The 27,632-nt window shown below is 37.9% G+C and overlaps 3 protein-coding genes across 18 annotated transcripts in view; 1 reads left to right on the top strand and 2 right to left on the bottom strand.

Moving 5' to 3' along the window:
* Nucleotides 1-158: 158 nt before the first annotated feature.
* Nucleotides 159-23,113, bottom strand: strn3 (striatin, calmodulin binding protein 3). 2 transcript variants are annotated; one of them, XM_027172150.2, is made up of 16 exons: nucleotides 22,607-23,113; nucleotides 14,357-14,460; nucleotides 14,114-14,187; nucleotides 13,960-14,038; nucleotides 12,838-13,014; nucleotides 10,759-10,900; nucleotides 10,131-10,272; nucleotides 9,520-9,656; nucleotides 6,144-6,319; nucleotides 5,989-6,036; nucleotides 5,699-5,820; nucleotides 4,978-5,145; nucleotides 3,227-3,367; nucleotides 2,344-2,451; nucleotides 2,048-2,134; nucleotides 159-1,759 (listed from the first exon to the last, which is right to left on the bottom strand). In XM_027172150.2, exons 1-16 carry the CDS (start codon nucleotides 22,877-22,879, stop codon nucleotides 1,590-1,592), a joined length of 2,148 nt encoding a protein of 715 aa, XP_027027951.2. In that variant the 5' UTR covers nucleotides 22,880-23,113; the 3' UTR covers nucleotides 159-1,589. The 2 variants fall into 2 exon arrangements, with proteins under 2 accessions (XP_027027951.2, XP_027027950.2); XM_027172149.2 differs by having other exon boundaries at nucleotides 13,960-14,041; nucleotides 22,607-23,112.
* On the top strand, nucleotides 21,899-25,653 carry ap4s1 (adaptor related protein complex 4 subunit sigma 1). Of its 6 annotated transcripts, none has more exons than XM_027172155.2 (6): nucleotides 21,899-22,367; nucleotides 23,503-23,662; nucleotides 24,176-24,262; nucleotides 24,344-24,412; nucleotides 25,075-25,086; nucleotides 25,503-25,653. In XM_027172155.2, the coding sequence occupies exons 2-6, from the start codon at nucleotides 23,525-23,527 to the stop codon at nucleotides 25,629-25,631; spliced, it is 435 nt and encodes a 144-aa protein (XP_027027956.2). In that variant the 5' UTR covers nucleotides 21,899-22,367; nucleotides 23,503-23,524; the 3' UTR covers nucleotides 25,632-25,653. The 6 variants fall into 6 exon arrangements, with proteins under 6 accessions (XP_027027956.2, XP_027027954.2, XP_027027955.2 ...); XM_027172153.2 differs by having other exon boundaries at nucleotides 23,520-23,662; XM_027172154.2 differs by lacking the exon at nucleotides 21,899-22,367 and adding an exon at nucleotides 22,397-22,485 and having other exon boundaries at nucleotides 23,520-23,662.
* Nucleotides 25,654-25,880: 227 nt separating this feature from the next.
* hectd1 (HECT domain containing 1) overlaps nucleotides 25,881-27,632 on the bottom strand; it is a 33,662-nt gene continuing 31,910 nt past the window's right edge. For all 10 annotated transcript variants that reach the window (XM_047821301.1, XM_047821300.1, XM_027172142.2 and 7 more), the window contains 3 exons: nucleotides 27,293-27,443; nucleotides 27,008-27,152; nucleotides 25,881-26,895 (listed from right to left, as the gene is read on the bottom strand). In XM_047821301.1, the coding sequence (XP_047677257.1) occupies nucleotides 26,758-26,895; nucleotides 27,008-27,152; nucleotides 27,293-27,443 (434 nt within the window). In that variant the 3' untranslated portion in view covers nucleotides 25,881-26,757. The remainder of the gene's footprint in view (nucleotides 26,896-27,007; nucleotides 27,153-27,292; nucleotides 27,444-27,632) is intronic.

The raw sequence follows: 27,632 nt of genomic DNA on the forward strand, positions 1-27,632 counted from the left end.
TGAATGTAGAGACTGATTTCTTCGAACAATTCATGTGCTTCAAACGTATTCAGCCTTTTGTTTTAATCTAAAACAATTAGTATGATAAACACTTGGTATACTTCTGGTTATTAATCACTATAAAAAAAGAGGCATGAATTAGTGAGAGCTGGAACAGGTTCAATATACAGGTACACCATTTAATATTTATTATAGACATTTTATATACATGACTTTTCAACAGGTGAATTTTGCTATGTGGTACAGTCTTTAAAATCTGCTAATTCATAATTTGTAAATCAAAAAACCTTAAAAAAAATCATCAAAACTCTTCAAACCGATCAGAACCTTTTTTGGGAAGACTAGAAAAAATACTTTTTTGTATTAACCATGCATTACACAAACAAAAGGTCTTTAGTTACAACCATAAATTGTAGGTTTAAAAATAAAATGGCTTATAAGATAAATGGTAGGGGCAGAATAACAACTCTGCTGTTTCACCCAATGCTAGGTATCCAGATCCCTTAACTTATAAAAAAAAAAATGTAATAAGGATAAATTTAAACTTCATCTTCAGCCAAGGATGAAACTGTACTTTAAAAAGAGCAAAACATTTCTTTTTGGCTTGCTCTTTTATCCATCTTAAAAGCCAAATCTTACAATTATTCTCAGTTTTTACAAAAGAGGCTAAGACTAACCCAAAACAGTGAAATAAATAAGCGTTCAGTTGTCTAACCTGTGATAAATAAACTCAGTTACATTAAGATGTACAAAACCATCACATAGTGATAGGATGCTGCTGTTTACATGTAGATATCTAAAGAGCTTGGAGGAAGTGTGCTTCTACTATAGTTCCATGATTCAGTCAAATAAAGTTAATAACACTAGGAAGAGCAAGATGTGTAGAACGTCTTCCTATGATGTAAAATGGATTGAGATGGAGGGTTTGAATGGGAAAATGTGTATTTTTATTTTTATTTTAAAAATGTCATCTTCTACCAGAGTCTTCAATTATATAAAAAAGGATTATAAAAACTATACTCATTTTTTTACACAAAATTGCTAATGCAAAGGTGAAGCAATTGAGCTGAATCACATTTTTTCTTTCCTAATTTATAAATAACGCTACATCAAGGTCAAGAGGGCAACTCACACGCCTGATGCGGTACGAGGGATTGATTCCTCTGGAGCATCATTTTTGCCCTTGTTGTGGTCACTGCTGACCTTGTAATGAACTTTATACCAATCCATGGTCACTGAAACATACCTAAAATACGATGTAATTACCTCATTTTATACCCAATCAAAAAAAATAAAAGACAAACACTGATGTATCTCCAGCTCTGACTTACAGTTAGGTACAGTAAACCGTTTTTTGTTCTAGTTTGAAGGGAAAAAACCATTAAAACTAAGTGGGCACTTCACCCAGGCTTCACTAAGCCAACAGTCCGCTGCCTAGCCCCGGCATGTTCACGCAGGTGCTATCAGAGGCTGATGCAACATTATAGCAGCTATTGCTACGGTTTTCACAATGGCAGTGAAGCAGTAAGATCTTTCTCTCGCTGTCTGATTGTGAGGGCGAGTTTGCACCAAATTTTGTGAATTAGGATTTATACGAATACTTTTGCCAGGGCATCTGCTCCGGCACTCCCTATGAATGCCTTAGAAGGGTGGAAGGCAACGTCGTATATGGACTCGTCTGACTTCTTCCGGTGAGAGGTGACTTCCTGTACGCATGTCTTGCTGTCCAGGTTCCACAGCCGAATTGAACAGTCATGACCTGTGCAGGATTATAAAGTTATTCTCCACATTTTCAGATGTTTCAAGTTGCTCTCAATCATTTCAGTGGCAAGTGAAACAAGCCTCACACGGTCATACAGTACACAGAAAATACGCCTACAGGAGCGGCAACTTAACTGCACATGACTCACATGAAAGCCAGGCACAAACTTCCTAGACAACAAAAATGTGGACAAACAGATATGCCATATCCACCAAACCCTGTCTGAAAGGTTGGAGAAATAAAATAGACCAAATTAACCAAGTAAAACAGCTCAGCAGTACTTACTTCCTGACATCAGGTAGATGCCATTAGGATCCACTGCCAGACTGGTGACAGCATCTAAGTGCGCCACCATTGCATGGATAACTTTACCTAAATTACATATAAAAGCAAAGTCGAGTAATAACAATAAATATCTCGTTGTACACAGCAAAACAGGCAAAAACTATTTCTATTTCAGTTAATATACTTTACTGTTATGACAAGTTCTAAACAAAATTTTTAAAAAAAGATCATTTTGTATTTTATTAAGATCGATAAGATCTCAGCAGTAGTCTGGCGTTAATTCAGAATCCTCTTACCTGATTTATTGTCATAGAATTTGATGTGTCTGTCCTCATGAGCTGTGATTGTGACTGGCAGTGTGGGGTGACTCACAACTTTATTTATGTGGTTACCAAAAGGCAGTGCTGAGGAAGGAAAAAAAACAAAACACACACACAGCTAAATAATGACTTTCAGCTTTAATTTAACAGTATCTGCACATTTATATTGCATTACATATCACTTGTATGTACAATTAAAAGTGGTATCCACCTTTCAAGAGACTAACAGTTCTTTGCCAATTGTTTGCTCAGCTGTTACTTGGCCTGATTTGTGTGTTATTTACTCATTTTACCACTTATAAGCAAACAGATTACATTTCTAGCGTTGATTTTAAGTGTGACATTTGCATTCGGAATTATGAGTTTAGTGAACTATCCAGTCATTAGACTGAAAAATCCAAATAAACCATTCAAGGACAGAGATAGAAAGAATATTAAGTGTGGCCAAATGAACTATTGGTACATTGTTTAATGTGGTTGGGGTTTGGACTTTGACTTGGCAATTCCAACCCCATTTATTCTTCCTAACCATTAATGTGGTGATTTGCTGGTACAGTATACTATTGCCATCTCATCTGAAGCAGACCCAGATGTTAGCTGGTGTGTTTGTCTGTCTATCTGTCTAAGACCAATTTTAATTTTTAAATCTATTACTCTGTTAAATAATAAAATAATCGTCAGCTGTTCAGGTTTGATGAGCCTGTGTGGCCCATCCATGTCAATGTTATGTGAATACAAAGATGCTTTTCTGCTCACTACAGTTATAAAGGGTGATATATTACTGTATCCTTCCTGGAAGCCCCCACCCCCATCCCCACCCCACACCATTCTTGGTTGGAAATGAAATAGATGGTCTTACTGCTGTCCCTCTGTGTTGAGCACTCCATGATTGGCTGTGAGGTCTCCAAATCATAGATGATAACTTTGCCCGTGTTGTAGGAGGTCACCATAAACGCTGGATCACAACCATTAAAATCAACAGATGTAGGAATGCCATGCTCTGCAAGACAAAAAAACAGCTCTAGTCAAAAGTCTGTTTCCCTTCACATTCCATCAGATTAATAATAATTAAATGAACCATTTTTGATAACAGGGTAATGACTAAGATCATCTTTGCTTTACAATAGAAACACTTGACATTTCATTTGTTATAAAAAAAAATTATATTTCCTTGGTATGAATATAAAAATAAAAAATACTCTTCTAAATACATCAAGTGTATGACAACTCTTCTGGTTTGGTTAAACAGTTCGATAAAATCATTTAAAACCAAATGAACAGGTCAAGAAGACATCACAGTTACAGTCGCTAAAGAGAATACAGTCACTTTACAGTAAGTGCCAAAAGCAGGAGCAAAAAGTGCAAATGTGAAGCACTGAGGCAACAAAAAAACTAAACATAACCATCAGACCTGCCGGAAAAAAATTGAGTAGCAACTTACTTCAGCGACGCGGCGTGAGGTCAGGCACAATTGCTGGTCAGTGTTGATTAAGTTCACACTAATCACAACTTTTTACTTAGCACATAGTTCTCACTCACCACCATATCTAGTTATTCAACATACAAGTAGACCATGAAGAACTCTTTTATTGAAAAGGCAACATAAAAACTATTTTAACAACTCTATGTATTGCCATAAATTAGATCAAATGAACTAACCAGTAACTTCATATCTGACAACACATACATGTGTTAATTTTCTCAGCAATAATGCAAGACTCTAGACTTCACTATGGTTTTGACTGGCTGATCATATAATAATACCTCCCTCATCATTTCCACATCACTTTCTGCTTCTATTTCCCTGCTTTTGACAAAAAAATCTGATGTCCATCAGATGTGATCTACAGGAGCGTGTAACAATCGAGTCAGAATACGATTGATATTTAAAAAATGACATTAGTTTCGTCATGTTATAGCATGACTGGGTGCTATAAAAGGGATACACAGACGCTCGCGGATATTGATTTCTGCGTGCTCGCGCCAGTTTGTCTTTTCTGTTAAAGTACGACGGCAATGCGTTTACAGGCATGACTTACGTTTCCTATATAAATACTGGCAAATAAAGTAAACCTTGATCTGTGCGTAAAACTTAAACTTGAGGCACAACACTGGACACTTGGGCACATGCCCCAGTAAAGGAGTCTAACAACGCTTGTGGCTTATTAAAATGGATGAAATTCACAATTCTGGCCATTTACCTTTGAAACGTTAAGTCCTAACTTGTAAAAAACAGTAAGAAGAATTGAAGACGGACAGAGACAGATGAAAACCACATTTGTTTTGTCGGCTCTCCGCTTGTAGCGTTGAAGAGTTTTAAACTGGCGCTATGATTGGTCGAATTATTATTTTCCCAGGTTGCTGCCCAATGCAGTTACACCCATAGGCGCATTGCCTGGTGCACAAATGCACAGACAGTTGTACTCAAAAGCATCAATGGTTTTTTACAATGCGTATTTTGAAGTGACAAATCGTAGCAGCGTACTTTAATGTCTAAATGCGTATCTGCTACACAAAATGCGTAAAGGTTGGCAGGTCTGAACCATGGATCTGAACTGCCAGAGTTCTGACCTGGAGAGATGAGGGATCAGTATATGGTCTCACACTAACCTCTCTCAGAGTTGAAGCTGTAGAGGCAAGGAATCTTCTCCTGAGGGTTCCACAACTTAATGGTTCCGTCGGCCGAACAGGACAGCAGCCGATTCTTAATTCCGCTGTAAGCCAGTCCCCAAACTGCATCAGTGTGGCCCAGTAAAGTTCCAGCCAAAACACTGGGATCTGAGAAATACAGGATGCTTTAGAGATACTAACCTGTGCAGACCTTTTTAATAAACAGCATATATTATGATATAACACATGAAATAAAACTATAAGGCCAAAAACATACAGGCACTCCAAACTATCACGTTCCTGTGTTTGCTGGACATCCCAATCTATAACATGCCCTTGGCTGCTATAACATCCATTACTCATCTCTGAAGGCTTTATGTTATATTACAGAATGCTGTCTCTGCAGACCAGATATCTTCTTCCACACCAGCTTTGGCTAACCGTATTGTTATGGACCACTAATTGTCATAGACAAGTGTACCCTTAGGTCTGGTGAAAAACTTGATGCTACAACATACAACGACAATTCTGTGTGCCCGACTTTGTGGCACCAGGTTGGAGAAGACCCAGGTGATTGTCAGATGCACAGACCTTTGGCCATATAGTGTAATCACTAACATAATACAATACCATACAAGATATTTAACAAAAAAAATTTTTTTTTTAAAAAAAGGACCCAAATGTTGCATGTGAAAAAGGCAACAGATACAAGTAGTCTCACCATATGTGTCATAAGGATCTATGTTAGAGCTGGGAATATTCCACCACTGTATCGTTGAGTCAATACCACCGCTGAAGCACTGCTCACCATTTGCAGTAATAGCCAAAGACAGCACAGGCCCACTGTGAAATGTCATAAATGGAAAAAATATCAAACATCAGGTGAAGTTTCCCATCTCACCTAAAATGAGCACAATGAGATTGAAATGAAATTTGTTGGTGGTTGTTTTTGGCTTAAAGAAGCATTTACCAAGGTATTGTTATTTAAAAAAAACCAAACACAACACTTACACATGTGCTCTAAACGTGTATATGGGCTCCACATCAAAAGAGGCACTTCTACAAAAAAAAGAAAAGGCCATCATCTGGTTAAAATCACTAGAGATAAAAACATTAAAATCATTTCATAATCATCACCCCATGACCTGCTAAGAAAAAGCACTTGCTTTTTGGCAGGAACTGTCTTCTGGAGGTTCCACAGTTTAAGGGTATGGTCTTCTGAGACAGTGACCAGCACAGGTTCTACAGGATGAAAAGCCAGAGCACGCACGCCATCAAAATGACTGCGGAGGGTGTATTTTGGATTCCACGTCTTCCTGAAAGCATCCTTACTGGCTGAAAGCTGAGAATAGAAGAGTATACGAAAAGGTGCATTTTAACAGCAGTAAAACGAAACCAGGAGGTGACAGATCTAATTTGTGCAATGTATCAGTATACAACAAGGGCAGGCACCTCTCACATCATCTTACTTTTCAAGGTTCATAAATTTATATATCTAGTTGGCTATCTTCAGTGCAGATTTGCATACGTTGTGCAAATTTCAGTAGAATATAGTGAAGTCGTAACAGGACAACAGAAAAGATACCTGAAGTAAAGGACAGAGGGAAAGTGGGAGGCTGAATAAAGCAGTGGTCCCCAACTCCCGGGCCACGGACCGGTAAATGGTACCGGGTCGCCCAAGGAACATTAAATTATTTCCATTTTATTTACTGTGGTGTATTTCTCTCGAGTTTGTGTGACTTTCCATGGACGAGAGGTTAACTGAGAGACGTCACCTAAAGCTGCACCAATACCGCGCATGCGCAAAATATGATATCGGGCCGGGTTTAGGTGACGTCTGGAGCTGAGCGGCTGCGGTGTCGTAGCTTTGGTGCAGAGAAGGTGTGTATCGCTCTTCTCTCTGTTCACCGGTACTTTGTCATGTTTAACAGTGCTTGGTGTACATGTATATTGCGTTTGCTCAAATTTAACCCACAAATTAGGAAAAATGAGCATGAAACAGACGTCGTTAGAAAGTTAGAAACTCCGCCGGTGTTCTGGATTAAAGTCATGGCGGAATACCATGAGATTGCCACCACAGCACTTAAATCCCTATTGCCATTTCCGACATGCTATCTGTGTGAAGCGGGGCTTTCTGCAGTGACGGCAACCAAAACAAAACAACGGAATAAACTGGACATAAGCAACACACTTCGGGTGTCATTGTCTCCTATTACCCCCAGATGGAACCGGCTCGTTGCAAAGAAACAAGCTCAGGGTTCTCATTGATTTAGCATTGTAGTGAGTTAAAAAGGCATGTCTAAATACAATTAAATTAAAATTATTAATTTTCATTTAATTGTATAGCCGCTAAGATAGAGAAATTTAAACACTTCTAAATATGCAAGAATATGTGGCCGACTATTCTACATGTTATGTGGACCATGGAGCCATGTGGATCCATAAGGAGGGTGCTTTTAAAGTATAAATTGCATGTCTTATAGGCTATAAGGTCCCTGTATAACTGGAGCAAGAAACTGGTCTGTATTTTTAACATGAGCTCAGACTTGTTTCCAGTGTTCACTGAATGTGTTCATGATTTTCAAGGACAGAATCTCTAGGTGCGTCCAAAGGGGCTTCGGGTTAAGACGCCCGAAGACTTCCTGCAGAGATGTTTCAGTCATGTCTAAAGAAGTGAAATCCCCGCCGCAGACCAAGGATTAGATGAAGAGATTATATGGACAAGCTGCTTCGAAGAGGGAGGTCTGAGCATCAATGCTTTGACTGCTGTCGCCATGAACCTAATCTGAACAATGACCTCATGCTGTCAAGAACAGCTTTTACATATCTTTTACATGACATTACATATTTTACATATCTCTTAAATGAAAAACAACCTGCCTTTGAGTTTGCAAGTGATTTTGTTATGTCATTAAAAATATCACTTCTATCTTTCATAAAAAATGTTATTTGTTCTGACGTGTTAAACAAATGAACATTATAACCAGTAAAAATATAGTAAAATGGTACCACCACAGGTTTCACAAACTGTAACTAGTTAGTAAAGCTAAATCTCCGGAAAGACAGGAGGAAAATCCTTTTTAAAGTTAAATTAAGGAATAATAAAGTAAAGTAATACATTAATTACCAATATTGCTTATGTTCTGACAAGCCAGTCAGAAAATTTCATAAAAATAGTGTGTAAGGCTGAAGATAAGAATTAGTACATCTAACCTATTGTCCTCTTTGACTGATTTGCATACAATAAAACCACATTACTCCATGTGGTGGCTTCAATCGGCCTGGTTACTGACAGTCCCATTACTGCAAGACTAAAGACTAATGACAAACGTCTATACATTAGGGAGCATTAGGTGCTTTCAACAGCTACTAACCTGGGTGCCAAGTCTGAAATAACACAAAATATACTTTTGGTTTGCTGCTATTTGCTTGTTTTTTCTCACTTGCTTAAAACAAACAGTGATGCTGTTCCGCATCACTTAGCTCGGTCCTTTTCTCAGTTTGCTCCCTGAAATTCATTTTATAAAACCAAAGAGGAAAAGACACCAGGGTTAGATCTGAATTGACTAAACGTGAGTATAAAATAGTCAGAGTATCCTTATGGGAATTAAATAAACCTATTATTCTATACTATAGTTCTTAGATGTATTAATATGTTTAAGCAGCTCTTTATGATATCTGATAAAACTCTTTTCTGACACTGATCAATCCAAAGACTAAACATATATTAAAAAAAAAAAAATTAACCATCGCATTTTACTGTTACTATAGTTTCTATAGTTATAGCCTTCATATGTACATAGCATAAAGCTAATAATAACACTTTCTATAGAGATCTCAGACATGTTTTTAGAGTATTCAAAAAGACTGTTTTCAGAAGGCTAGAGAGAGAGAGAGAGACAGACAGACAGAGAGAGAGACAGAGAGAGCGAGACAGAGAGAGAGAAAAAGAGAGGCAGACAGACAGACAGAGAGAGAGACAGTGAGCGAAACAGAGAGACAGAGAGAGAGACAGAGAGAGAGAGAGAGAGAGAGAGAGAGAGAGAGAGAGAGAGAGATGGGGGTATTTCTGAGGAAATAAACATTTATAGTATTATAATGTAAGGGTTGACAGGAACGTACTATCTTGATGTTACACAACATTAAATGCAACTATAAAATTCTAAAAAGCTAATAAGTGTCAAAACGAAATAGAAATTACAGCCAATTTGCTATGCTTAAACGAGCATAAAACAGTTTGGGAGGTTTGGGCTGCATCACACCACCCTTTCATGGGTTATTTTCCTTTTCGTGTTATTTATTCTAAATATATTAAAAGAAACTTTCTGCAAAAAAGTATTTAAACTTTTCTTTTTAAACTAAAATATATAGGCATCTGTGCACTGAGGTTTAAACCAGATAAATACTTGTTTAATCAGTGAAAACATTTGTTTGGATCCCTGGATCATGACTCATGTTCTCAGATCCATAGCACATTAGACTATGTGATGGAGTCAGGAGGCGCATCATTAAAAAAAATTCAAGGCATGCTGGGCCACTCACGTCATAGCCATAATCAGCATCATCATTGGACACTGTCAGGTCAGCAAGGTCCCCAAGGCCTAAAACACTTTCCAAAACGTCATCTGAGCCCATGATAAAGGACTTGCCACCTCCCGATGGAAATGGCAGTGGTTCAGCTAGATTTGGGAGAAAAGAAGGGAAATGTTTTTAGCCTGCAGTGTGTTATGTTTTATTTATTTTACTTGAATAGCACTGTTTGACTGAGAACACAAGAGTGACTGAAACCAGACTTATTAGAACTGAACGTGTAGGTTTCCCCAAAATGCTTTCCATTCTGTTTCACTTTAAGAGTTTTTAGAATGCCAAACTGACAAGGACCTAAATGACCTGCACTCGAATAACTGCACCAATTTAAACCTTTTAGCCAAAATTTCCTGCCCTACATGGGCATCATGTTTATCATTTTGACATAAACTGGGTCACATGGAACAGAGAAGCCTGAGCTAGCTGACACCAAAGTCCCAGAGGAATGCTGATACATTTTATGACCCGTGTGTAACTGTGCTAGGAGAGCAGGCCTGTAGACTAAAATATACAGAGAAGACACACACACACATGCTTTAAGACAGGGCTAAATTAGAGCCTCTCACCCCACTCTGTACCATCTCCTGAACTTCGAGCCTCACCGGCACCCTCACCATCTTCTGCATTCACAAGGAAATCAAACTCCTTTAGTGCTTCTTCTGTGTCTGCATCATCTGGCAGGTCTGACGCTAAACCCTCATTGCCAACCTAAGGAAACAAGAGCTGTTTCAAATCTTATCTTATGACAATAAATATATAATAATAATAATAATGATATATAATTAAGCAAGATCAAGTAGGATGATTTGGAATTCCTGAGGTTGCATTTCACTGTGCCTCAAAAAGTCCCTTTTCAGGTCTAATTATGTTCTTAAGTAAATTAAGAGTTAGTGGATCTTTGTGAATCATATTACTAGGGTGGTGAATAGAATTTTTTTTACAGATATATAAATTGTACAGGGTGGTAGGATAGCAGTTAATGTATATTTTTATATATTTAACAGACCATGATGTGTCTATAATGGGGAAGAATGAATCTATATTATCCTACTAATATAAAAATCCAGTACAGAAAATGGTTGAAATATTAAGCAAATTCTGTAAATGTGAAGTTTTTTTTTGTTTGGCTGTTCCAGTTTCAAAGCTTGAAGGCCGATATTAATGTTATCTAAGAAACTCTTATTTATAACATACTTTTATTTTATGCTTCTTTACTCTTTGTTTATCAGTCCTGTTTGAAACATCTTCCATTAGGTCTCCCTCTTCGTCCTCCTCTTCATCGCTGTCATCAGCGTTTTCTAAGAAGTTAAATGTCTCCAGAACATCTCCTGCATTCCTGTAACACAAGCAAACAAGATGATTATAGCAGCATATCACAAAGGTTTAAGCCTATATCTTAATCCGTAGCAGCAAAATGTATTCAGAAAGTAAGCCATGGTATAAGTAGCTCTCTGGCAAAAAAAGAAAAAAAAAAAAAAAAAAGAAAAAAAAAAAGTAGCACATCATGATGTTTTTCAGGGTGGCTCGAGCAAACTTATAATGATCATGTTTAAAATGTGGGAAAGGGAAGATAACACCAACAAACAAAAAACTTCAGACTTCATCAGTGATTCCTTAACAGTAAACCAATTTTCAGAAAGCAGATGGGGTAATAAGCACAACTGCTTATTAATTCAGCAACATGATGCCAACATGTTCTGTAAGAGTTTATCAGACCATCGCATCGTTTTAGAACTTTTGTTTAGTACGTTCATTTATGAAGCGCTCTTAAGATTCCACCACGTCATCTCACTGAGACTTGATTCTTCCTTAACCATTCAGACGCTGCTGGTGTCCTGTTTCAGGACACAATTTTGGGCCAGATTAAGCTGCTGGACAGATGGCCTCACATTTGTCTCAAGAATATTCTTGTATAGTATTTTGATATGTAATATTCAGGTGGAGTTTATCGTTGCCTCAATAACTGCAAGTTTCTCAGGTCCTGTCGCTGCAAAACAAGCCCCAATCATCACGTGCCCAAGCAAAAGGCTTGACAGTTGATATGGGTGTTTGTGGTGTGCTGTGCATGATGTGCTGTGCTCTCAGCCACGATCTCATCAGGCCACAGGACATGGGTCGAGAACTTTTGCTGTTTGTTCAACTGCAATTTTGCAAACTTAAATTGTGCTCCTTATTCTTTTTGGGAAGAAGGGGCTTTTTTCTAGCCTCCCTTCTATGAAAGCCAGACTTGCTCAGTGTGCGGTCCTGAACATTTATCATACTTACAGGAGCCTGTAGGTTGCATGATGGAACTCTTTATATCTCTAAGAATTAAATTGTCTGACCTTGGAGTGAATTTTGGGGGGTCTGTTTGTGTGCCTGTATATCTATATTATATATTTTTCCACTTTTGTTGTTTAAAGTGAGGACCACATTAATCATAGTATAACATGCATAAGCAGGCAGAGAAATCTGAGCTTAATTTTGATAAAAATCTGGAAAATCTCTGTAGTAGAACTAGCAGCACAAATTTGGTTAAAGACATCTCATTTCATATCATTTTTAATTGTCTGCAAGCTTTTGAGGGTGTAAGGTTTGTTTACCTGCTAGTGGCTGCTTGACTTGTCTTGGCATTTTTAGGCTATGACCTGTTAAACTATATATCCATGCAGTGTAAATGCCACTGAGAAATTTACCTGCTTTTTTGCAGTATTTGCACAGCATAGCACTTTTATCTTGCTCATACTGTAGCCATGCAAAAGCTTCCAGCCATTCTTTTCTGAACCTGTAGCATTTAGCCACAATGAAATGTGTGTTTCTTACAAGCAACAGCAGATGCGACATTTTCTTGCAACCCAGTCATAACGATCAACAAAATTTTTGGAAGCTGCTTAAAACCTCTCAACCATTACGACTTGTATTAGAGTGCTGACCGGTGCACTAATGTCACTGTATCGGTATTTAAACATTCCAGGGTTTACTTGTTTCCTCAAACACTTTGTTTACTTTAGAGCTGTTTAACTGTTGTGTTTTCACTATGCTGTGTTTGTATGTGCCAAAGTGGCCTTATTATTTTGCAAATGAATCATTGTCTGTAGCATGTGCATTTGATTTCTCATGTGTGTCAGGGAGAATGTGAGCTGGACAAGCAAAACATGTTGTGTCTGATATTTGTTTTCAGTGACAAAATGTTTTTTTTTTAAATCATAATACATATTATCCCTCTATAAAAACTAAATTCACAACCTATGGTAGTCATATTGTGTACTACTAAGCCAAGACATCATTGGGTACCTTTTCATGTCATGCCCCTTCCGTTTGGCTGGAGATTCTCCTCCATTGAGGAGCTGCTCCAGGTTCTTGGTTTCCACTGAACCATTCTGCTCCGAGCCAGACAACCCCAGTAAAGAGCGCACACGCTGGGACCGCACATCTAGTATTGTGTCTGTGTAACCTACTTCCTGAAGATATCTTACAATGACAGAAAGGGACAATTACTAAGCAACAACAATTAAATGTCACCCTTTACAACATGTCACAACTATAAGTGCTGTATTAAAATGAACTTTAATAACATATAGCTGGCATGTAGACTTGATCAAAAGGTATGCAAATAAAAATTTGTTTTTTGTGTAATATTTTACAGCATCTTCACTGTAACGTACGGTGGCCGAGAAATGCAAAACACATTAACAAATCCGAAAACAAATAAACAAATCTGAAAAAACAACGACAAGTCAGACAACCCGGAAACGGTAGGTATCGTTTTTGAATAGAATCTTACCGATAATTGGACAAGACACCCGTCACTTAAGATATACAGGTATGGAATCTTATGTGTAATGTGTAAAGTTCTCCATTTAAATATAAGAAAATAACAAAATTAATACACAGTAATCTATTCCATGCATCCATTCAAACTTTTCCCTGTGGCAGACTGTTGAACTTCATGTATACCTTGAGTGACAGGTGTCTTGTCCAATGACCGGTAAGTGTTCCAATCACAAACTATACCACCCTCTTCCGGGTTGTCTGAATTGTCGTTGTGTTTTCGGATTTGTTAATGTGTTTTGCACTTCTCGGCCACAACGACAAGTCAGACAACCTGGAAAAGGTAGGTATAGTTTGTGAACGGAAACTTACCGATCATCGGACAAGACACCTGGCATTCAAGATAAACAGGTGAATAAAAGGTGTCTCGTCCGATGATCGGTAAGTTTCCATTCACAAATTATACTTACCTCTTCCGGGTTGTCTGACTTGTCGTTGTGGCCGAGAAGTGCAAAACACATTAACAAATTCGGAAACACGTTAACAAATTCGGATTTGTTAACGTGTTTTGCACTTAGTAGTAACATGCACAACTGTCTGAAAATTTCAGAAACTAAGTTTTAACTTTGTTATGAGAAAACTCACTGTCTTAGCAGTTGCCGGCCTTGTTTCCAAGTTAACTGACTGTTCTGAGGTACACTCGACACCTCTGTATCTTTGGTATCTTCTGAAACAAAAATAAATGTGTTATAATTTGTGTGTGTGTTGCACAGTTGCTCTTATGTAAGAATACACTAACCTGATTCAAAGCTGGGCATTTTTACTTCACTTTGATTGAGTTCTGTTCCATATTTTAATTTATGGTACTTTGCTCTGAAAGAAAGAATAAATAAATAAAAAAAAAATTCTCATTCTGATTTAACATGCTTGATATATAGCATGTGGTCAGACTCAGAAGCTTTTCCACTGTCAAATGCAAAAATCACACAGAATTTTTAAAAAATAAGACAGTAATACACTAAATTGTTCAATCACTACAAACCTTTCTTGTTTTAATGCATATTCTAACATCTTTATTCTTCTAACCAGGTCATTCTTTAAATTTTCTTGACCCTTTCTCTCTCCTTGGAGGAATGCTATTCGAGCCTGTAAGACAAAAATAGAGGATATGAGTACACTTAATAGCCAGTAGTTAATTGAATAGTTAAGCTACTTAACATAGCCCCAAAATAAACAACAAATCTTTCACATAAAATTCTACTTAGACCTCTATAACGGTACTTCCCAGTAAACGTGTACTATGCCTTACTGACAAAAACAAATTCACTTAACAAAATATATATAAAACAGTACCTAAAGCCTTTATAAATGCACGTCAGCAAATACCGCAAAACAGCTTAGATTTTTTAATGTATTATGTATTATTCGATGTTTACAGTTAAGCCATTAAATAGTTTTCGACCACCACGTGATCCTGTAAAATACATGTAAAATAAAAAGGACAGGAGAAGACGGGGAATCGGACAGCTGAATTTGGCCTGAAATATGCCTACAGTCACAACAAAAGTGTCTAGAGTTGAGAAAAGTAAACAAAGTTTTGTCTTTAGTTTGATACTTGTATTTGAGCAAATCGGCCATTAATTTTTACCCTCTACACCAGCCAGCCCTGGTGATGGACATAATCTAACATACATTATATTATTATTGTAAGAGGTAATTTACAGATGGCAAGTTAGGTGTAAACCGATGTTTATATTCTTTGAGATTTTAAAGGTTAAGCAGCACATGGCAGAGAGGACAGTAAACGACTGAGAGGACTACAGGATATTATTGAGACAGAGCAGCTGTGTAACTCAAGTCCCCATAAATGCTAGTGTGTGTGAGGCACAGAGGAGGGGTATTTATAGTCTAACACATTCCCAATCAACCCCCTGATAACATCGCTCATGACTACACATACAGACAAAATTTAGAAATGACGCAGAACCTTATTTCCTCCATATATGCCTGAGGTTATGGACCCTGAAGACCCATCATTTGCTCTATGGCCTTGTTTGGATTTGAACTCGACCACTACCCCTGCCATTAAGATCACATTCTGAAAGTTCATTAAAACGAATCTAAGAATAAAAAGATATATAAATAATTGTTATTCAATGTTCAATCTCCACTTTCCTACCACAGCTACCAGTCTCATTGGGTGAAAACTAATGCTTGCTTTCCCTGAGACATGTGCAGCTCTCCCCCCAACAAATTTTTAAAATGCTTCTGCATTTTTTACAGGGCAGAAGAACAGCACCAACTAACAGCACTCCCTTCACTACCGATCTCTCAAATAGATCGATAGTTTGATAGATAGCTAGATAGCCATAGCACACTCAGAATGCACATGCTGAGCCCTGTCCACTGCTGAAAGAACCTACATTCATGTGGATGGTAATTTCCTAGTACAAGGCTTCATGGAAACGGTATTCCCTAACGGCAGTGGCCTGTTTCAGCAGGATAATGCACCATGCTACACTGAAAAAAAATTGCTCAGAGAAAGTTTAATAAACATGACAAGCAGTTTAAGGTCTTGAGTTTGCCTCCATTGTACACAGATATCAGTCGAGTCGAATGGCTGTGGGATGTGCTGGACAAATGAATCAGAACCTGGTATCACAGCACACCTTCTTGAATGTCTCAATGAGATGTTTATAAGGTACAAGGAGATATATATATATATATATATCTATATATATAGAGGCTAATAATTGTTGGAATTGTTGCATTTCTATACCTACTGATCTCTTAAAATTCTTATTTGCTCACCCTTGCAAAGAGTGTTTGTGCAAGTGTGAGAGGATATTGTTTCATGTACTGTGTGGATCTACATTATATTTAATTATTACAATTTTTGACAGTAATGCAAGCATGTACTGTAGAAAGTAATGCTGAGAGTGCTAGATGAGGGTGAACCCCTGACATTCATGATTCCTTAAACAGCAAATGCAGCTCCAACTGCTGCTATTATTATTATTACTATTACTATTATTACTAAGTAAGTAAGTCTTAGCCACATAAAGTGCACCAGGTTGCACTTTATGTGGCTAAGACTTACTTACTAAGTCCTTAGTTCTGTCTTTGTTTTATGTAGCACCAGGGTCCTGGAGAAACGTTGTCTCATTTCACTGTGTACTGCAACAGCTAAGTATGGTTGAAATGACAATAAAAGCTTCTTGACTTGACTATTATTATTATTAGAATATAGATAAAGGTAAAGAAACAGGGCCAAAAACATTTTAATGGAGTATATTAAAGGATAATAAGAAACAGTAAATAATAAATTAACTAAGTATAATCATGTAATAAAAAGAAAAAAGTCAGAAATCTTAAACACAGTGAATACTTCGCTTTAGCAATTATAAATAGCCAATTTATTATTCAGTGGTTTTTTTATTCTTACTTTTGTTTTTTCTTAAGGTTCGTCAGTATACCTTAGTATAAGTTTTATAGTCCGAGGTCATCTTTTTGTATTAGACTGTTATCAGTCTACAGCCACTAAACACCATCTCATGCTCTTAAGGAGGACTTTATTTTGTTTCTGTCTGAGTACTTAAAAGCCCTTCTGGTCATTTGCACTCATTTCACAGCTTCCAAATTGCTGTTTAATGTAGCCAACTCTTCTTCTGTGTACTGCCAGGATCTGACAGCTGGATAGAGGAATGTGTCATGCATCAGAGAGACTTATTCTTGCCTGTTCTGAAAAGCCCTCTCCTTTGAGACTAGTTTAGCACAGTGACCTCACCATATCTCCCTGGAACTGACACACTGTGTCTTAATCGAGCTGCTTCATACTACGGCTGGAATGCCATATGCAATTTGAAATGCTGGCAGTAGTGCTAATTTAACAATGTCCACTGTTAAAAGTGATAAATAGATAAAACTGAGTCGAGTTAATTAGTGCGTCGATTAGGTGCTGACCCCATCTAAAACCCCGTCAATGGATTTAATTGGTGCTTTGAAACCCCTAAATGAATTTCTGCATTACAAGATGCCATTAAAAGTCACAGTATTAGATGATTAGTAGCTACCTCTGGGCAATTAAAGTGTAACACGACCCCAAAGTAAGTACACCTTTTCCTGGAAAGCTGCAGAGTTTATTAGCTGAACACACAGGATCACAAAGACCAAAGACGATCACCAAGTCTTGAGTTCTTCAAAGTTCTGGAAAACTACCAGTCAAGGTTTGTGTATAAATAAATTAACCCAATTTTGAACATTCTGCATTTGTGACAGTATTAACAAGTTGCACAATTTTTCAAAGTAATAAACTCTATCTGCATATGAAATTTGGGCACATATGGCCTGACATAGCATGGCCAGTCACAACTATTTGTGTATTGTCACACTATACTATGCCCAGAAAGCCTTTGAATTTATTTTATTAATTTTTTAACTGACATTTGCTACATACACCTAGGGCACTCCATAAAGGAAATAATGTGTAACCGTGTCCCTCAGTGCTATATATTGTGAGCGACACCCTAACAGAGTCAGAAGCTTAATCTATTTGCAGTCTCTAGAAAAAAAAATTGTTATGCAGCATTATACCTCAATACTCTGGATGAAATCTAAATGTGTGAACAGATTGTCATGGCTTTGGTAAACAGTCCCTGTATGTCTGGTACTATAGTAGTTATCTTGGCTTTGTTTTATGCTTTTTGTTACTTAGCTTACAATTTTTCGTTTCCATTCAGGGCTCAAGATGCTGCCAGCACTCCAGGGGGAAGTAGCAGTAAGATATTTAAGGATATTTTGAGTGTGTGAATTGTGTGTTCGCCACCTAGACCACCTGTGCTTCACAATGGCACAATGTGAACCACAATCCAGTACACTGGTGGACTGAAACTGCAGACCAATGTGTACAGAGGAATTTCCTCCTAGTATTTAACTCTTCTAGTTTACTAAAGTCTGTAATTGCCAATATATACAGCTATATTAATATAGATTATAGGAACTCGAATGTACTTGGGCAAATTGGTGAAAGCTGTTTGTGTTTTTGGCTTTCTATAGTGGCGTCTCTGTGGCTCGGTCAGAATGAAATCCTGCGGAAAAGATCGAGGCATCTTCGTCGCACCCCTTCACGAGTTGCTTTTTTGTTTAAGGAGAGGTGATAAAATTAACATGTAAAACATACTGTTTCATTAACCTTGTGTTAAAAGCAAAGTGTGTGCCGAAATCCAGAGAACATGTGGAGCTCATGTGAACCACACCACAGCCTTATAAAAATGAGCACCGGTAATACACCACTAACGCAATGACATTTTGCCTGGGGAGAGATAATAATCATGAAGATTGCTGAAATAAGGGTTTTAAACATCTTCTAAAAATAGTTGATTGTTAACGGAGTTGAAAATATTTTTGCAAACACTACCATCAGCTTTATCACAACATGGACTGCTTATTTAAAAATGATACAAAAAAATGCAAATCAACTCAGCTAATGTGTTTAGTATTTAATTTAAATAATCACTTTTCTGACAATCACCTTTTAATTTAGTGTTCTTTTTTCAAATACTGAAAACCTTATTTAAGGTGATGTACCTTTCTTTACATTTTAAACCTGCTATCCATAAGTGAATGTTTTCCTTTTAGATTTTTTTTATACATTCTGATAAAATGTTCTCTTTATTTAAATTAGTTTGAAAAGGTGCATTGAGTTCAATCTTTTAAAAAGTATATGTGACTCTAAACGGACAACCTTTACGGGTTTTTTACACCTGGTCACTTCATGCGTTTTCTCTGATTAGATAGCTATCCGATGGTAAAAACACCAGGTCTAAACGCCCTCCGAAACATTTTCGAGACAGATATAAATCCGATCGTTCAAAACACTTCAGGAGGTGGTCTGGGACGCATATCATATGAAACTGGACAGATGTAAATGCATGTGGTTGTTCAAGCCACATACGTCAGCGCTATACTCCTCCCAAACGGAAGTACGTCACTCGCAGGTGATCTTTCACCCAGGTGTCTCGTTTGGGCTTAAAATGCACTGCTGCCGTCAGCGAAAATGCAGCAAACAGTAAATGCTGTTTTTTGTAGCATAACCGTCATAAGACGTTTTTCCGTCGATGGCATTCTGAAAACCGCATACACCAAAGTGAGTTCCATTTCAATTACCCCGGAAACGAGGTCAAATATATTAGCGTTTTGGGTGGGAGTAGAAAGATCGGATCGATATCCGATTAGTCAAGACACATTTATGTGGGCTAATGTAAATGGAACAGTTTTAACAAATCAGATAGCTATCGGATCAGAGAAAACACATGAAGTGTCCAGGTGTAAAAAGGCCCTTAGAGACACTGCCTTTTTTAAAGCTTGATACCATGGGAAAAATACCAGCAAATTAGGCTCTCCACAAATCTGAAGAATTCCTAATTTTTTCCTGGAAAATTCTAGTGCACTGAAAAATATATGATATAATGAAGAAAGAGGATTATTTGGGGGAAAAAAATAAATAAATACTGAAGCAACACCATCGGGCAGAAATATAAAAACTTGTTCAGAACAAGTTTCTTTCAGAAGGGAAATAACCCTAAGCATATCTCCAAAGTCATCACAAAATTGCTTGAAAAACTACAGAGTGAGAGGTTTGGAGTTACCATCACTAAGTCCTGACCTGAATCCCATAGGAAACTGAACTAAAAAAAAAACAAAACAAGAAGGCCCACAAACCTGACTGAGTTGCACCAGTTCTGTCAGGAGGAATGGGCAGAAATTCTGCAAAAGAAGCTTGAGGAAGCCGACCCCTAAATGTCTGACACGATTTTAAGCTTTTAAATGCAATGCTACCAAATTCTAACAATGTGTATGCAAAGCTGATACAGTAAATAAAAGCTAAAATATATTACTCACATAGCTATTATTTATAAATGACCTCTTACTGAAATTATGTAAACACAATAATTGTCTTAACACAGGAAATTCGCAAAGTCGTGACAAATTGAGTTTGAATGAATGTAAACCATATAAAATCTCAACTGGAAGTAGTCCTTGTTCAATAACCTACAATATAGTTTTAGAAAATATAAGAAATAAGAGATGATATAGAGGATCAATGTGGATCCAAACATAATATATTGCCCACCCCTACCAACAGCCTACATCTTACACCCATTTTTTTTTTTTTAAAGATGCAGACATGAAGAGAAACCAGGTTGGCTCAACTCAGCCATGCTTCTATCATGGTACTAGCTATATGACTTCCATTGCTGTGCAGTACTGATTAGCAGAATGTGTTATGTGATTCATCCAGGATGGCTTAATTTACAAATATTAAACAATGCATTGGGCTACTTTCATTGGATAATTCAGCAAGTTTGGTCCCTGTTCAGCAGTGAGCAGATGTAATTTTACAGTGAGATAACTTTAAATAGTCTTAGCATCTCAGTGCCAGCTGTAAACACAACTCTGGCACATATTGCATACCACCATTTGTAAAATATCATTTAAATGATATTAAAACAGTCTAGAAACACAGTTAAACATAATTGTGATAATTAAGACTGTTTAATTTTGTCATCAGTGTTTCATATGGCTCACTGTTGAACAGGGATAGTCTAATGTTTAACAGCATCGAACATACCAAAGTTTACCAACTGGCTGTAACAGGTAAAGTTTTTCAGGAGTCTGAACGAGTCTTTACCAACAATGTAGCAAAACCGATTAACTTTGTGCAAAAATGGCCATAGATATATAAATCTGTATCATTTTTTCTTCTTCTTTAAAACAAACCAGTGTGGTTTCTGCAAGTATATTCTCTGTTCATCTTATCCAATCACATGAACTTAGGTCACTTTAAAAATCACACCAGAGACAAGCTACAGAGGTCCGAAGTTAGAGTTGTTGTTTTTTTAATTTAAATTTTTCGGGCTAATTCGTAAATTGAGAACATTAAATTAAAGAAAATCTGACAACGAAAACAAGTAAAAAGTCATAAAAAGTTACATGGGCAATTTTGTTTACTTTAATACAGAAGAACACACATGAAATTGAAGGGAAGCGAGCAAATTGTACTTTTTTTATATGATGAACACGGCTTTTCTATGGGGCTTTTACAGATGTGATAAATATCACCTTTATTCATACCTGTAACTGATTTATTCAGGTCAATCCCTGTGTCAGACACCTAAACATCTTATTCTTCTCTATTTTGCGATATAAAACCAACCAGGTTTCTTTTTTTAAGTGTTGCAGATAGGCATCAGCAAAAACAATGTAAAAACACTGCAGGATCTGGTGGAAGTGGGATTAAAAATGATCACGTTTCAATGGTAAAGTGAAGCTTAAACGATCTTATTTATAGTCATCAATAACAGTGAAGGGTTAAAGTTTCAGACCCAAACTTTTATTCAGTCCAAGTTTAAACGTTACACAATGCTCAGTATCCTGAACAACATTTATTATGTCTAATACATGCAAAACTCCTGTTTGCTCGGTCTCTCGTGTCGACTGTATCTGCACCTGTCTCTAACAAAACACTACAGAGCAACCAGCTGGACGATTAAAAACAAAAAACTTTATTTAATAATAATAATGCACATGTTCACAGTTATTGTGGCTTCACAGAACTGTGGTATTAACAGTAACAGAAGTAGCCGAGCTAGCTAAACAAACTCAGAGGCTAACAAATTAGCTTCATCCGTGATCTACCTGGAAAAGCTGGCTTTGTAAATTAAACTAATCCTCTCGTACTGTCAAAGTTAACTTGCTATAAAGCTATAAAAAAACATTCAACAAGGTCTCGCATATCACCCGTTCATAAACTGTTGAATAGAATAAACGCAGCACGAACACCAGCCCGGACTGGCGCGCTAGCTCAGTGCACAGCAGAACCGTCCTGACGCCATGTTGACCAAAACAAAATGGCTGAATAAGAGATTAGTTGACAAAAGTCAGCTGGCTGCGTTTACGGTTTCTACCGGCTGCTTTTCAGAGTCTACCGCAACGCCATCATATGGCGTGTTGTACGCTTAACAAGAAGACGCACAGTGCTGTTAAATACACGGGTAAGGTTCACTTCGCTGTGTTATTACTAATCAATCCCAGTGAGCTAAGCGAGGCCTTTTTTTTTTACAAGCTTGACCTGCTAGTCCGCGATGCTTCACTTCACGGCGCTCCGAGATGGTAACGTAGGACGGAATGAATACAAACAAGCGTTTAACGTTTATCCAGCCAAATGCTAAGGTGTCTGTGAGCCTAGCTAGCCGGTTAGCATGAGTGCTAACGCGCTGCGGCGACTCTATACCTGTAGTTCGGCCCGCTCGACTTCCCAGTGCGCCCTGTCCATCTCGAACCGGGCCCACTCGTGCTGGATGTAGTGTAAAATCCCGGGTATCGTGTACTGCTGCGGCCTCGGCGTCTCATCCTGCTGCTGCTGCCCCATCGCTGAGCCTCCAGCTCCGACTAGATGAGCGTTAACGTTGCTGTTGTTACCGTGCTGTGGGGACTGCTGCTGCTGCTGCTGCTGCTGTCTCGCGGTGGCCATTCCTCCTCCTCCTCCTCCGGGGTGTTCATCCATTTTTATACTAAATCAGAAATGTCCTGGTAAAACAGAGCCCCCGGGTAACGAGATTTAATCACAAATGTATTCCCTTTCACTGTCGGCGTCGTAGTAAAACGTCACCGCGTCGGCAAAATAGGCAAACGGCGCGTCCCTCGGGCCGCACGGTGTTGTGCCTTTTCTGTCTCAGCGCCCGGATTTGCCGGCCGCCATTACTCCGATCCCTGGATGTGGATGTGAGACACCGTACTGTAGAGGGAGAGACGGAGCCGCGCTGCATGACGGGATGCGCGCAGGGCTGCGTCCAAACACCACACTTACACTACGCTCCCTAACCGGACGTCACGACCCGCGGTGGCGCGCTGCTTCCTGACGTGCTGTTTAGTGCGCAGTGCGCGGATTGGTACGTGGCCCGAAATCGTCCAACTACTGTATCCACTTCCATATACAGAACTCGTGCGTAAGTGGGAGTTTATAGACGTGGTGTAGATAAATACACGTTTAGTGCTCAGGGCTTATGGAAGACAATCAAGTCAGCACAGCAATCACAGTGTTTTGGTTATATTTCAGAGTCTAATCTTTTTTTTTCTTCTCCTTTCTTTGTGTGTTTTCATGTTGCCTTTTTATATATATATATGTAGGTGTTTTCTCTCTTAAGTGATCATGATCAAGTTCCTGCTGATGGTGAATAAACAGGGCCAAACTCGCCTGTCCAGGTATTATGAGCATGTGGACACTGGGAAGAGAGCTGCTCTGGAGGTCAATGTGGTCAAGGCCTGTTTATTCAGGAAGAAGGACGAGGTCAGTGTCTCTCTTTCATTTCCCATTATTGTTCTACCATTCAACAACAAAAGAACTTGTATAGTAACAAAACTATTTGCAGTTATTGCAATCCAAACACCCCAAATTTCTGATTTCACTCCTTTTTTATGTGAAATATCATTTCTCCATTGTGGTTTATATACAAACACATACGAAGGTGAGGTTTAAAACCATTTATCCATTTATGTAGTTAATACACAGCAATGTTTTACTGCATGTATTAAAAAGAAGAAGAAGAAAGTAAAAGGTTATAAAGTGTGTTTAGAAGACTTCTGAAATAGTTTCTGGTGTGCCTGGTGATGATAATGCTGTGTAACAGTAAGTTGTGTTGTGCAAAAACTGTCTTGTACAGGAAACAATGGCAACATGAACAAAATCCGCATGATATCTATCAAAAGTAGTGATATGTCCACGTATATAAAATAAAAAGAAAAACTAGTAGTTATGCCTGTTTAACTGTGAAAGCTTTTACTTTTAACGCTCCTTTTTCAGTGCTCATTTGTGGAGTACAAAGACTACAAGCTGGTGTATCGGCAGTATGCGGCTCTTTTTATTGTAGTTGGCATCACTGACAGCGAAGTGAGTTATTTGGCTGCTGTTTTGTTATCAATAAATCTACAGCAAACTACATGTAAATAAGTTTTTTCTTTTTTTACACAGAATGAACTCTCCATTTATGAGCTTGTCCACAACTTTATTGAAGTGCTTGACAAGTACTTCAGTCGGGTGGTAAGTTCAAGCTGCACCATTTTAATATTATTTACCTGGGTTGTCTTTCTTGATAATGGTTAATCCTATGAACACCTTTCTGTTGAAAAGTAAATGCTGTAGTGTCATTCATTTCGTAGCAGTATACATGGCACAGCAGTCCTGTCAGTAAATTTATCCAATCCTCTAAGTCCTCTTTGGTTTTTCCTATAATAAACCTAAATTCAGCTCTTGATAGCCCATATGAGGGGTATTACAGCTTGAAATATGTGCTGCCACCCCCATTGTGTCTTTAAGAGCATCATCACTCCTCTAGATTTTTTTTTAGACTTAAATCATAAATGAATAGTTTCAAACTTGCATTGACTATTTCCTTCATTGAGAATGTAATGTTTTGTGGCCATTTATTGTGCAGTTAGGAACAAAAAAAATATTCAGCATTTGATCATATTTAATAGACCGGAATACAAACTACCACAGAATTTTCTTTAATTTTTAACATGGAAAAGTAAAAAGCATGCTGAAAACTGCAACGTATTATTTAAAATACTTTGTTAAATAATACATTAATTCAAGAAAATTCTTAAGAGAAGTAAATGGACCTTTTTGGAAATGCATCCCTGTTAACGTTAAAGAAACTCAATCTGTGTCATTGACGATTTTTTTTTTCTTTTCCTTTTCAGAGTGAACTAGATGTATCCTTTGTACACTTATCACTATACACTTGTTTATATCAGTGGACAGCTGCATAAGTATGTGTAAACATTTCAGGCCTCACTGATACTTTCATTAACCAGCATATAACAAAGGAAGAGTTTTATTTAATGAAAGCAAAATACGTTTGCTCAGTAAATGTTAGTTGTAGGTTATACAAGGTGGTCAATGGTTAAAAGTTGACAACCGTTGGTGATTTAAAAATGAAAAAAAAAAAGGATCTCGTACAAATCTTGGTGTGTTTTAAAGATTCGTATTTGTTTTCATATTAGATACATCAGTAATTTGTGTATTTAGGGTGATGGTGATGCACTCTTCCCCATAATGTTTATATACGTTTAATTTTTCCTGCTCAGAACAACCTGACTGTTGTGATTGTTCCTCAATTCCAAAGCAGATTATGTTTAATTTGGACAAAGTCCACATCATTCTTGATGAGATGATCCAGAATGGACACATTGTGGAAACCAACAAGAATCGCATACTTGCACCACTGTTGGCATTAGACAAGATGGGAGAAGGATAAATAAACAGCTCCAGGAAGAAAACTGTTCTTGTGCACAATTTATTTCCCTTTCATTTTGTACCCCATCCATTCTGTAACTAGCCCACACAGTTTAATTGTATTTGTTCATAGACTTTACACTACAGCTACATAATGCTGATATTATGCAGTTCTAATCATTTGTCATGTTCTACAAACTGCCTTCTCTGGACTTCTCAACTCCAAGAGTGTCAAATACAAGTAACTGAATGGAAAACACCATAGTAATCATACATTGCAAACATTTTAATGATTATTTTGGAGCATACACATTTGAAAATATTTGTTTACTTCAAACTGCAACTTGAGTTAAATAAATGTATATAATATACAAAGAAAATACAAGGAGAAGCATAGCTTTTCATTTCCCCCCCACAGTGTGCCTTGCACACAACCAGTGTTTTTATCTCTGTAGCTTTATTGTAAAATTACACATATGCAGTCAGGGAATTTGATCCTTTTAACAGGGTAATGAACACTTGAAACGTACACTAACAGCTAGGAGAGGAGAAAAAGAAAAGAAAATAGAAGAGGAAATGCGTGGGAGAAAACAGCATGTTTGTATGATTGTATGCTGAATGAAAAACAAAACGAGATGAAAAAAAAAAACAACCTAAATTTCATACAAGGCAGGCACTAATAAAACTTAAAACCAGGAGAAATGTCCAAACACTCAACAGTTAGCTCTAAAGAAGCAGGTACTTGTGTGCCCCCTCTTGGGGAAACAGGGCTGGTATGTGTGTGTTCAGTAATCTGAAAAGAAAAGAAAACCCTATGCTGAACTTTACACACACGCTCAGTGCTGGGGTGTGAGAGTAAACAGAGGAGAACTGCCCTTGGCTACTAGCGGCTCAAGCCCTTAATGCAGTGCAGTCCCACCAAGATGTGTATGTGGGGTAACATGGGCTGCAGAAATGACCTTAATCTGTTTCAGTAAGTAGTGGAGCTGAGATGGGCTTCCATTCGCTTACAGATGTAAACGTGGGTTCTTTTGACAAAAGGAGAGAAAATCATGGGCGAGCACAGCTTTTGTAATTTTTTTTTTCTGCAACAAAACATGACAGGCTTCATCGACACATGGAATTGTTCAGCAGTGCAGGAAGCATGCTCAGTTCAGGTGGAAGCCCTTTTCCATGGTGGCAGCAAGGAGGCGCTCTCTCATGATCTCTTCAGAGGAATACTCTGGCAACTTCAGATAGTGCACGCATGTGTTTACTGAGGGGTAGCTGGCATCAGTCGCATCCACCTACAGGTATAATTAAGCACATTAAAAAGGAATATGACTGAAGAAACCAGTAAAAATGTTTGTTTTCAACATTCTTTTTAATTAACGCAAAACTAAATACTCGGTGCTGTACCTTGCGGACGATCGTGAGACGGGGATGTAAGTTGGCGAGACCCCCAGGGGGCAGAGTTGAGCAACCTGTTGTGAACTGAAGAAAGGCTTTTCTCTCATCTGAGCACATTCCACACAGCACCCGCACAAAGCGCAAGAATCCGGGGCTGTATAGGTGGTGGAAAATAGGGTGTTAGACATTTCCATTTAAAGTGTTTCCATTTAAAATATATTATGAAAATGTATTATTGGTTTGTTAAAATTTTGTAGAATTTTTATAGCACCGTAAGTAAAGCAAATAGCACACCTGTCCCGAGTGTAGCCCAGTTTGGGCTCTGTGTAGCTGACAATGTCCTCAGCGGTCCAGGATGGAGACTGATTCCCACACAGGATCATCTGGACCTCTTTATGACTAAATGAGCTCAGTTTCTCCATAGGGAATACTCTGTTAAAGCCCTCTGAGCCAAAACACCACAACACAACCATTAAGCAATGCATCAGATCAAAGAAAGAGCATAAACATATGGAGATGTGCAATGTAGATGTAGAAATAGCCAATTTACATTTGAGCTTTACGGTATCGTTTGGTACCAAAAAATTCTATCATCTACTAAGTAAAAGTGAATGTCATCCAACAAATCCCTTGC

This window comes from Tachysurus fulvidraco, chromosome 12, assembly GCF_022655615.1.
Source record: "Tachysurus fulvidraco isolate hzauxx_2018 chromosome 12, HZAU_PFXX_2.0, whole genome shotgun sequence".
NCBI classification, from domain to species: Eukaryota; Metazoa; Chordata; class Actinopteri; order Siluriformes; family Bagridae; genus Tachysurus; species Tachysurus fulvidraco.

Excerpts from the sequence above, each read along its gene's own strand:
- ap4s1 (XM_027172153.2), top strand. The coding sequence starts at position 22,316 with ATGGCGTGTTGTACGCTTAACAAGAAGACGCACAGTGCTGTTAAATAC. Across the intron at positions 22,368-23,519 it reads CAGTGCTGTTAAATACACGG|TGATCATGATCAAGTTCCTG; the intron begins GTAAGGTTCACT and ends TTCTCTCTTAAG. Across the intron at positions 24,263-24,343 it reads TTGGCATCACTGACAGCGAA|AATGAACTCTCCATTTATGA; the intron begins GTGAGTTATTTG and ends TTTTTTACACAG.
- strn3 (XM_027172149.2), bottom strand. The coding sequence starts at position 22,879 with ATGGATGAACACCCCGGAGGAGGAGGAGGAGGAATGGCCACCGCGAGA. Across the intron at positions 13,015-13,959 it reads GGCCGGCAACTGCTAAGACA|ATATCTTCAGGAAGTAGGTT; the intron begins GTGAGTTTTCTC and ends TGTCATTGTAAG. Across the intron at positions 3,368-4,977 it reads CAGCTTCAACTCTGAGAGAG|AGCATGGCATTCCTACATCT; the intron begins GTTAGTGTGAGA and ends TTTGTCTTGCAG.